The sequence below is a fragment of the Danio aesculapii genome, chromosome 6 (genome assembly GCF_903798145.1).
Source record: "Danio aesculapii chromosome 6, fDanAes4.1, whole genome shotgun sequence".
Taxonomy (NCBI): domain Eukaryota; kingdom Metazoa; phylum Chordata; class Actinopteri; order Cypriniformes; family Danionidae; genus Danio; species Danio aesculapii.
The window spans coordinates 5,100,790-5,113,221 of record NC_079440.1 but is presented as its reverse complement, the minus strand read 5'-3'; the positions used below and the strand labels follow the sequence as shown (position 1 = coordinate 5,113,221).

The 12,432-nt window shown below is 34.7% G+C and overlaps 1 protein-coding gene across 4 annotated transcripts in view; it reads right to left on the bottom strand.

Annotated features, from left to right (window-relative positions):
* st3gal3a (ST3 beta-galactoside alpha-2,3-sialyltransferase 3a) overlaps window positions 1-12,432 on the bottom strand; it is an 82,600-nt gene that overhangs the window by 58,529 nt on the left and 11,639 nt on the right. For 3 of the 4 annotated variants that reach the window (XM_056459364.1, XM_056459367.1, XM_056459365.1), the window contains exons 3-4: window positions 10,541-10,588; window positions 4,928-4,970 (exon numbers count right to left, since the gene is read on the bottom strand). In XM_056459364.1, coding sequence (XP_056315339.1) covers window positions 4,928-4,970; window positions 10,541-10,588 — 91 coding nt within the window. The remainder of the gene's footprint in view (window positions 1-4,927; window positions 4,971-10,540; window positions 10,589-12,432) is intronic. The other variant, XM_056459366.1, reaches the window with a different exon arrangement.

Genomic DNA, 12,432 nt, shown 5'->3' with positions numbered 1-12,432 from the left:
AACAGTTGACAGCTGTTTGAGCTGATTTGCCACATTTGAAGTAGGAAGGAAAGACCTTAAATGTTCATGGGTAGAATCCCTAAAAAACCTGAGATTCTATTGGTGGTAAATAAACGACTCGACTGGCTATGGGTAGAGAGCACCTGGGAGATATGAAATCCCATTAGTGGAGAAGCTAACGGAGGTGTGCTAATGTGTACATTTGGGTGGAGTGTTAAAACAAAGAAGTGTATTTAAACTGTGTGCTAGCTTATACTCCGGAGACACTCGAAAGACCTGTCTCTGTTGTTACTGATGCTGTAACAATAAACTGCTTTGCCTAAAGACTTCAGAGATTTCAGACTTTGTTTTTTTTATAACTTTGACTTAGAAACTTAGAAAATATTTCGCAAACCAGAATCTTTTTTCCACAACAACGGAAGCCACTCCTCGCCTGGAATTTGCCAAAAGGCATCTGAAGGACTCTCAGACCATAAGAAACTAAACTCTCTGGTCTGATGAGACTAAAATTGAACTCTTTGGAGTGAATGCCAGGAGTTACATTTGGAGAAAACCAGGCACCGCTCAACGACCCAAAGCATCAATGGAATGGCTTTTTCACATTGTCATTATGGGGTGTTGTGTGTATAATTTTGAGGAAATAAATGAATTTAATCCATTTTGGAAAAAGGTTGTAACATAAAAAATGTGGAAAAAGTGAAGCGCTATGAATACTTTCCGGATGCACTGCATCTTTTCAGCAAATCAGCATTTTTAATTATATGACAATAAAGACATATGGATGTCTTTGGTTGCTATCAACATCCAATGAAAACTTCAAGTCAACGGCATCAACGTCATTGTGCTCTTGTTGAACAGATTTTAACAGTCCTTCATGTATAAATATGATGAAGCAGACTTTATAGGGTTAAGATGTAAACGCTTGCATTTCTCTCTTTGTGTCTCTGAGTGTTTGTTTTATAGTAATTACAGAGATTAATGGTTTTTGAGGTCAAAATCTAATGAAAAAGTAAGATGTATTCACTTGTGTACATTTTAACTGCAAAAGAACACAAGAAATGCTGCTGTAAAGTGAGAAAAGAAGCTTTAAATTCATTTTAGGTCTCAGGAAAACAGAAATATTTCATGCAAAATACCCCAAGGGTTTAAACTTACTGTAAGGGAAGCAATGAACATAAAAAACAAAATCCGAGACTAATCTTACTCAAATTCTTCGGGGTTTGGAGCGAGAGGAATGCAGCTATAGCATTAATGTACAATGATAAAGGCCCCCAATCAGATGACAAGCTGTTGAAGACTAGTTTATTTTATATAAGCGCCAGTATAAACCCGCTAATTCATAGGCCTGCAAATGGACATTTTCTAGTGAGTTTACGTTGATGAAATGTGAGTGCTGGACATATAACGATGACCTGTTGACAGTGGCATTTATACAGGTGGGCGTTAATGGTAATAAGAAAGGTTGAGCCATGTTTTACTTTTGGTAAACGGACCTCCCATACAGATACAATCAGACAAGGCTGGGTAAGAGCCAAGACATCATTCATTAGACATGCTTTAGGGCGCCATTCATTATCCTTCCAAAGTATAGCTCAAATAAACAACAGGCCAAGTTATTAAGAGAGATAAATGGCTGGACAGTACTGGCCAAAGTGAACACATACTTTGAAGCTCTCTTACAAAACCAAATGAGCAGGGCTGCCCTACACAGGCAGCTACCTTTTGAGGCAACACAATAATTGAAATGGAACAATCTGGGTTGATAACAATCGTGTGTCACACAAAAAGAAAGGAATATAACACTTTAAGAAGCATAAAAGACTGCATTATTACACAGATTACTCCCCATTTTTGTGTATATTAAATAAGTCAGTGTTTCCCAACCCTTTTTCTGGAGGCACACCAACAGTACATATTTTAGATGTCTCCCTTACCTGACTAATTAACTTCAGGTTTTGGAGTCTCTTCTTGTGTTTTAACTAGGTGACTTAGGTGTGTTTGATTAGGTAGACATTGAAAATGTGTACTGTTGGTGTGCCTTCAGGAACAGGGTTGGGAAACACTGAAATAAGTAACCACTCCTTAATATTACATGAAACCTACAATAAAGGGAATTAATAGGTTGTTTTCACATGAAGTCAATGATGATGCGCGAGACTCAGATGGACAGCAGGAAGTCATTCTTCTACATAGGAATCGCGGTCCCACTTTATATTAAGTGTCTTTAACTAATATGTACTTACACAGAAACTAATAATTTGTTACTACATGTATTTACTGTGTACTCAAGCTTGATTAAATACCTGTATGTAATTACATCTGTAATTAATTTCTGTAATTACTTTTGTAAATACACTGTTGACCATTCCTTACACCTTAACCCACTCTTAAACCTACCCATACCACCAAACCTGTCCATAACCCTACCCCTTTCCTAACTCAAGAGCACCACAAGTGTTCTCAAATACATTATGAACACAGTAAGTACATTGTATTTATTTTCTGATGCAAGTACATAGTAGTTAAGGACACTTAATATAAAGTGGGACCGGAATCGCTATCAGAACATTAAAATGTTTCTGTTTTATGTTGTTTATAATGGTTTAAAATCGGCCAAAATGAGAAATGCCGAACAGTTTTTTTGGACTTTCATAAGTTTTAGCTCATAAAGAGGAGAAAGTTCAAGAAACTGTCTGAAAAACGGAAGAAAAGGCGGCATGTAATAAACATTTTTTCAATACATCCATGTGTACAAACTTTATTTGAACGTGATAATTCGTTTGACAGCACCAATAAAGATTATATACTGGCCTTGCTATGTAAATATATTAATGTGTTATATAAAAATCATACAAACAGAATAATGTAGCATAGTAAACTGATAAACTGTAATAAATACTGTAGCGTTAGAGTAAATGGTGGTGCATTTGTGATGGTGTATAATTACAGTGCAGAAAACGAAAGCCTAATGAATAATTTGTTTATTACTATAATTGTGTTGTACCACAGCAAAAATATAATTACTACGACTAATTATCTATGGTACGCTTCCAAATCCTATAGTATAGTATTTTTTCATGTACCGTAATAGCTTATACAGCATCTACTGCCTCGATGACAGGCAAATATATTTGAGTTCAGTAGAAAACTCGGTCCTCTTCAAGATATAAGGATCATGTCCAACATATTTGGTTATTTTCTATTAATATCTCCTTTGAAATATGGTATAAATCACAAAAATACGGATTTTCCTTCGTCTCCCATTCAGTTTTTTACTTCCTACCTCTATCTGAATTCTGTGCGTGACCAGAACCACAACCTATATATGCATATGATAACTAGAGCCTTTTTTTTTTGCCGAAATTGAAATTAGGATTTTCATTTTGATGAAAACTACAACAGTCATATCAAAATTCTCTAATTTTATGATCAATTTAAAAATAGTTTGGAGAATGTTCTTAATTTTGCTAAATACATTGGTGTCATAAAATGGATTTAGAGTGTACTCACACTAGGCTATTCGAATCGTGCCCAGACACATTTGACCCCCATTTCCCGGTTCGTTTGGCAAGTGTGAGTGCTCTGAATCAGGCCCAGGTGTGGATCAGATGGCCAGCCCTGGCCCGGCTACAAGAAGTGTGCCAGAGCACGATTTGGGTGGGTTTTGGCATGGTATGGTTGAAGTAGGGCTGCACAATTTATAATTTCAGTATCGATATTGCAATGTACACATCAGCAATAGTCACATCGTGGCAGGCCCAATGTCCAGTTATGATTATAGTTGATCAGATATAATAGTTTGTTATTGCAAAGTTTATCCATAACGTAGTGAAAGTTTATCATTTGCTTGTTTTTAGACCTGTGATAATTATTAGGCATTTCAATAGAGCTTAAAAGCACAAGCACGTCCAACGTTTGTTGCTTTAGATAACAAATCTTATTTAGATTGAATAATATCTGCAATAAATATACAGCGTATATATTGCATTTAATTATTTTATTCCTCTGTCTCAATACAATATGGATTCTCTAAAAATCAGAAAAGCACTGATTAATTATTTTTGTATTCATCTATGCTTGCAATTTGATTAAGTGTTATGCAATAATGCAAAAGTTATGAATTCTTTACAAAAAAAGTCATCTGGTGAGATTGTATTTATCGCAAAATATATTGCAGAAAAACAAAAAAATTGCAATATTCACTTATTTCCTAATATCATGCAGAACAAGTGTGAGGGCAATGTACATCTTTAGGCACCATTCACATTTAAGGTACTATTTCATATGGATTTATTAATCTTTTTTTAATTGAACACGAACTGTCATAGTTTATTAAAGATGCAAACCCCACGCTGCACGTCAGCTGATAGCTTCAGTAAACCTCCTAATACCTGCAGCAAGATGACTTTCATGAACATTTATGAGCTTCAAAAGTGGTGGATCCGTTCAGCAATATATTTAACTACACGTCACTGCATATCAAACGACTTAAAATAAAACAAAACAATTGAATTAAAGCGATCTCCATAGTACAGAGTGAGAGGGATTCTCTTCTGTTAAACTGAGTGTGGGCCGAGGGGGGGGGGGGGGGGGGTACAATCGTGCCTGAGCATGGTTCAAAACAACCCTGCCTAGTGTAAGTACACCCTTAGTTATAGTATTTCTCTCTCATATTAAAACTTAATATAATTTAAGGTGGCTGTAAAAGATAATAATTGGCTCATTTTAAACTAATATTCTTGTAAATTCATTTTTTAATAGTAATTAACAGATCATCTATTTAAATAGACTTGCTGCTGTGCATTCTGAGAAAGCAGAGTCAAGAACGTGCCTGAAAAACAATGCATTTTTGAAATGTGATAAACGCTGCCAATGTAGGACCACAACCTTACACTAACAGATGCCACATGCTCAATGTGTTACTTACAGTTTTTTGTCAAGCTTGAGAAGGAATCCCTGCTTGTCGTACACTAAAGAGAGAAGAAATAAAACAAATCAAATAGAGTCTATGCCCCTGCATGAGAAAGAAGAGGGAGATGGTTGCTAGGTTGCTATTTGCATTACACCAAGAAAAAGAGAGGGCAGAGTTTAGAAAGAAAAGTACATCTGGTAAAGAAGAGAGATTGTAAAGTTGGAAATGAATCTTGTAGTTGTAGAAAGAAAGGGTTGTTTACTGTTAGACCAACACGGGTGGTTCATATACACAGTCAGTAGAGGAAAAAAAAAAATACAGATTTTACAAGAAATTAAACCCAAAACATTTTCTTATTTTGGATGTAACAGTATAAATGTGGGTTCGGTATGCAAAACATACATGTTCAAATTTGACAATGTACACTTGTTTATTAAAATTACTGCATATTAAATTAGAAGTTTAGCACGTGAAGTAGCTCAAAAACAATTTACTTGTTTAGCATACACACATACCAAACCAAAAGACAAGCAGAATAGACTACAAGAGATGCATCTCTATTTAACGACTCTTCAAATTAAACAGGGTTCAGTCAACGTCCTCGTTTTCTCTGAATAGCCGAGAAGCTAAATTCAGAAACAAAGTCATGCAAATACACAAATGCAAACAACAACTGAAATAACTTTCAGTTTAGAAAAGCAGCTATGTGTTAACAGGATCTTGTTGAGTTATCTGGTTAATATCTTTCCATTTATACTCCTCTACTTGAATAATAACACACCTAATTTATTCTAGTAACTTAATAACCTGCTTGAGCACTTCCACAATAACAGCACTAGCATAGACCATTTCAATGTGGTCATGCCATTGGCCCATGAACATTTGCTGCTTGTCATCAACTGTTTCATAACTGTAACAAGAGGCAATACAATCATAACTTCATGTTAAAACAGCTGTTGTAACATTATTTATCAATATGTGGCTCTTTATGGATTCTCAGAAGCCATAAAAATGTAAAACAGGAAATGCCATTGTTTTTGTTTACATCCCATTTCAAAATGGTTGAAATTCACGAGTCAAGGATTGGTGAATTGTGTAGATTGCATCAGGACAAACTTCAGAAGAAGTGATTTAGTTATACTGTATATGGCTGTATTGATTGGTTTTGCAAAATGGACATGAAATACTGATTTGGTTTTGAGTGAAAGTAAATATGAGGTGGTATATGCAATGAGTACAGCAATGGAGGTCAGTTATATTTAGCTTCTTTACTCAATATCTGAAACTGGAATGATAAGAGTGCCATGAAAACTAATAAAGGTTAATGACCATGTGTGCACTGATAAAAGGAGTAAAGAGTCAATAACATGCTTTGTCATTGAGATCAATATAAATAACTGTACTAGATACAGCAGACAACAACATTAGACTGCACGGTTCAATGAACCCAATAATAATGTTTTATAACCCGAATGACGAACAATGTGATATAACCACAGATCAAAGTAGGTGATGACGGAGATTTATTACTTCTCAACAAAAGGAAACTGATAAACCTAAAAAAAAACCATGAGCATTTTATACAACAAAGATAGAGAGAAAGACAGAAAATAGGGCTGCACCATACATACGAGTGTTGCGAGAGCGATTTTTATTGTGCTATAACATTTCCATAGAGAAAAGCTATTTTTAGGAGCTTTTTAAAGAAAATAAACTGGTAATAATGGATAATTTAGACAAACATTTAGACCAGGGGTGCCAAAAACCAAATATCATTGAGACCTGAGGGTCAAAGGTAAATAAACCAAACTATTTTACATTAAATTTGCCATGGCTAATTTCCTAATTTATTTCCTAATATTTCAAAATGAAGAGAAACATTACTTGGTATGCTCCAATCGATTGGCCAATAATCTCATTTCGATGGTGCTGTCCAATCTGACCAATCTCATGAACCAATCGCAGGTGTTTGTTTATGAGCTTACAAGCTGAGGAAGCCACAGAAGCACTCCTGCATATTATACATAGGCTAAGCCGAAGTAAAATGAATGAATGGTTTTCTGTAAAGCTGCTTCTGGCCATGACATGTTCACACCTAAATGGCTATAAGAGATGTGTTTAGGTATTATATGCAGCATCCTTCATTTGTTCTGTTAGGTGAGGCAAGATCTTCTCTTAAGATTTATACTTAAAGGGGAAATGTGCTTACTGCATTATAAAGCTTGAAGCATCAGAATCGCTACTTGGTATCAACCGGTCACAATGACAAGAAATCAGTACTCTGTATCGGCTGCAAAAACCCTCATCGGAGCATCCCTAAACATTACTTTAAATTGTATTAACTAATTAATATAACTTTTCAAATGATAACATATTGCAGTGGAGTTCAATGCTGAATCAATCTGCCTTTGACTTAATTTGCTCACCAAAGTCTCTGCATTGTCAGGTGACAGTGTGTACATTTGAAGAAAATCTGATTAATTAACATCATTAAATTTTAATATTTAATTTCAGTTAGCTTTTAACAATAAAACAAAGGGTTACTTTAAATTTGAAATGACAATCTCGAAACATCCCCATCATTCTCCGTCATCTCAGATGGAATGCCCTCATGGCACGGTAAATCAAAGGCTATGGGCCAACTTTGATACTGATATTCTGACTCTCATTGGCTGACTCCCATTGGCTGTTGCCATTTTCCCCTCTCGTCTCTACTCCCATCTTTAGTATTTAATTTCAGCTCAAAGTTCACCTTCTATCCAATAGCAGAACACCACCTACTAAATAAATCATTTTATTATTGTTTTTAATAGTTTCTTTTATCTGAGTGATCCAAAACTTGGCAACAAAATAAAAGCAAACAAAATAAAAGAATATGCATATACTAATATCGTGATTAGGACTGCAAGATATTGGAAAAATATGAAATCTTGTTGTCGAGTATTGCGATCACGATATTTCTTATGAAATACCATTGATATATACCATATGAAAAAATAACATACGAAAATTGTATTAATTAGCTTAATTATACATTTTTATTTAATGATATTAAAATAAACAGGTAAAATATATTTTTCAGATCCAATTCAGATTAAAAAATTGTCAACATTCAGTCTTTAAAACACTATGAGTGAGTGAAAACCTCAGCTGATATTCTTACTCTGATTGACCGTTTTCATTTTTCTCTCTCGTCTTGCCAAATGTATTTAATTTTCAGCTCTGGGTTTACCTTTTAGGCCGCTCCAGCCAATAGCAGAAAAGCAACTACTGGGAAGGAGGGTCTAAATATGCGTAGTAAGGGCCCATCTGATATGTCAGAATTAAATAAACAACCAATGCATAAAATTTATGTAATTTATCATGTCTGTGATATGTATATTGCATATACTATATGATAATTGTTCTGATATATTGTGCAGCCCTAACAGAAACCAATAAGAGAAACCTGAAATAAGAGTTAAAAGGGAAAGAGGGTCAGTGGCAGGACAGCTCAGGGTTTCTGGAGCAGAAGTGTGGTCTGTCCCTGCATTCGAGTGTTTGTGCCGCAGTGATGTTGCATTAGAGATTGCAGCAGCAGTAGCAGCAGGTGTTAGTTCATAGCCAAAAATCACTGCGCAGAGACGCTTACAAAGATTACAGTGCTTCTGTCAGCTGTTATCACTACGCAGATATTCTGGGTCAAACTCAGCTTAAGCTCTATACTGACAGCATCTGTGACATGAGACAACGCATAAAGTTACATGCTGTAAACTCTTTTGTTTAACGGTGTTTGTTATTTTAAAGCCACAGACGTTGCTGACAGACGTTGAGTTTTACCAGAAACATACAACTGTTAATGTTTACTAGGGGTGTAATGGATCACGGTTGATCTGTGATTCATACACATCACAACCCACGGTTAGGAACACACGTGACCTGCGCATTAATACATTTTTTTAACTGGTAGATTAATCCTAAATTTGTAACGATCACAGAGAGATCATCTCTCGCGTCACTCAGATCACATGTATGAAAGCATTTAGGCTTACCTGTAAAATATAATGATGACAGAGGAAGTTGTGGTGGGTTATTCGGGATGTGGTGGGTTGCTTAGGTTATTAAAGGTGTTTTCTGTCACTAATTATTTAGCCTGCACGATTAATCATTAAAAGATCAGGATCTCAACACCCACGCAACATAAATTATAAATGATGGTTATTTGCATATGATTATTAATCCTAAGAGATTTAGTCTTTATTCTTTTGAGTTATGAAGTTACAGTCAAATAACACATAAGTACTGGAATAACAGTTTATAGTTAGATAAAACCACAGATGTTTATGGTGAAGATTAACATCACCATCATATGCATTTAACGACGCTCAAAATTGATAGTAATTACATTATTTAGCCAACAGGTGGCGACAACCAGCCATCAAAAATATGCCACTGAATAATTCTTTAAAAATGATCATCTAGCAATGAAACAAAGTTTTGAGTGAATCACTGAATCATTTACTGAAAATGAGACTAAATATACATTTAAATACGCATTTTATACTAAATATAGACTAAACATTTAGCGTCATCAGCAGTAGTAATAGTAAGTGAATTTTTCAAAGTAGTGAATAATTTACAATTTATTATTATTCAGCTGATTATTTCTTCATTTTATTTTTAATCAAATTACAGCTTCTAAGTTCTGTTTGATAAAACAAAATAGTTTTGCAGTGCTGTTTTTATAATAAATATAAAGCAAATTACATTTGTCAGCCCTTTTTGGCTGATCCGAAAAAAGTTACAAGCCGTGACTAAAAACCATAATGTGATCTGAACCGTGAGATTTGTGATCCATTACACCACTAATGTTTACTAATCATAACTATTATATGCATTTAATCCCTGTTTCAACATTATTAGTATACCTATAATGCTGAAACAGGGATAAAATGCTCATAATAGTATCTTTACTGTAATCTATATTAGACTTTAACATGAGAATGACTTTGCTACTGGCATTTAACAGTATTCAAAGAATGTTTTTCACTATTTAGACATTTTAATGAGTAAACATTTAATGAGAATGAAATATTAATTCTTTTTTAGCATCATTATTAGGTCAGACAGAAGCACAGCAGATGTCTTTGTATTGAATTTGCGGGAGAAATTTGCTAAAGTACTAGACGCAATGGAGAAGCTTCGAAATGTTGGGAGATTCAATGTAAAATCACAATCTATATATCAAATTGTAGTGTATTTTACAGTTTTAAACAGGTTGCTCAAAAAAAAGCATGTCTCATTATACAGATTAGTTATACTTAAACTGTTATACATCCAGGATGCATTATTTTGATGAAAAAAGTCAGTGAAGACATCTTAAAATATTGCTTCATATAATAAATTAACAAAAAAAGCAGCACAATGACTGTCAACAATGATCCATCATTATTTTTTTAATGCATTCATTATTTAATAATCATTCATTTATAGATACAACCGTTCAAAAGCTGCATACACAAACATCTTTTGACAACCAACCCAGTCTCCTCATAACACATTTATATGGTGTAAACTGAATCTCCCAACACTGATAGGTAGGTAGGTAGGTAGGTAGGTAGGCAGATACGGTATAGGGTGAACCTCTACCTGAAGCTACTACACGTCCCACGGAGAGCAAACTATCCAAATCAGCCTCTGAAACACAAGAGTGTAAGTTCAACGCACTGAAGCATATCATCACCTCTGCCCGAGTAAAGTCAGATGATTTTAGTGTCTTCTGTAAACAGTTTTTAGGAGATGTACCCGGACAAGAATGATGACAGCATCACTGAGCCCTGACTTACTCAAACCGGTTATTAGATCAAACAACAAAACAAGCAAACAGACACACATATGCCAGTGCATTACAGTACATGCGGTTACAAATTATGCATTTATTTAAAAATGACATGGATGAGAGAAACTGAACAACAAGCAGAAGTTTCCACCATTTGTAGTTCCTAAAAAACTGTGAAGAGCTGGAGCACAATATGCAGCAATAAATAAAAAATAGAATTGAAATAAGATTAGGAAAGATAAGCAAAGCTAAGAAACCAGTTAATCAGATCACATGGTAATTACTGATGCAAGAAAGATCTTTTTTTTTAACAGTACTTTTCCATTCAGCCGAAAAACTAAAAGCGCAACTGAATATTGAATAACCAATACTTTCATTTTACTTTTAACAAAACAAATTAATTTTTTATTTGATTAATTTGCTTTTTATTAATTAAATCATTTCAAATATAAGGATTTACACAGTGGCTTTAACTAAACGTAGGTCACAGTTTATTTTAAAAGTGCAATTCTTGTTATAACTATGACTTTTGCTTTAATAAACTCCAACCTTTCTGCTTGAGAAACTTGATAGTTATTAAGATAGTAGTTAGGTTGAACACATACTTATAATCAGCCAATATCCTAATAACTGGTACTTAAACTACAGTAGTGCAGGGTTCAGATTTTTACTTGCCCTGCCAATATTTTCACTGGCCCCACCAAAAAAAAAAGTTAATAGCCATTTCTTAGCCACATATTTTAAAGAGCCCCTATAATGCATTAAAAAAGGTCATATTTTGGTTTTGGGGGTCTCCAACAACAGGCTGATATGCATGCAAGGTCAAAAAACACTTTCATTGTCTTATCACATGGATTTTTTTTTTACCTAATTATCCCAGCGACCCCCATGTGATTCGTTCAGTGATTCATTTGTTCCCAAACCCCTCCTTAGCATGATGCTAATCTGCGCTGAGTGGTCTGATGGCCCAGTCTGTTGTGATTGGTCGACTGCGTTCAGTGTGAGACACTGAACGCAGAGAATTCTAGAGAATCTCAAGTGCAGCTAGATCACAAGGTTCTGCCTTAACTAATGAAAAAAAAATAGTAATCAAGAATCTATACAATCAGATTTGATTGAAGACTACAAGAAAAGTCTTGATTAACAGCTGCTTCATCCAACCTGATAAACAATTTGAAAAGCATCAGAATAAAAAAAGCTTGACAATATATTTCAAGTATTTCTGGTGGACTTTGAAGAGGAAGTGAGAATATTGACAGGAAAAAACATCATATCTAAAAGGGAAACATGCAAAAACTTGCAGAGGCGATGACAACATCATTGTGAGCATTGAGCAGAGAAAAGCCGATTTCCTGTTCTTGCACATCTGAGAAAACGAATGTTGCTAGTTACACAGTAAAAAATATGGTAGCATTTTGTGGCTACATTTTAGTGTGACACAGCCCAGTGGAACTGAAAATGTCCTAAAGCTCTTGTTTGTTGCATGAGCCAAAAAGCGGAGTGTAACTAAATTACTTACAAATGCTGGTCAGACTTGGTTAGAAAGATCATTTCCAGTTCCACTGCATGTTAAAAACAGAAATGCGTGTATCACTTATTAAGTGTCATCGAAACTCTATGAATGATTATAAAACATCAAATCAAAAACCATTTGTAAACATCCTGTTAACTGGTTTATAATGTGATCATTTGACAAATGCTG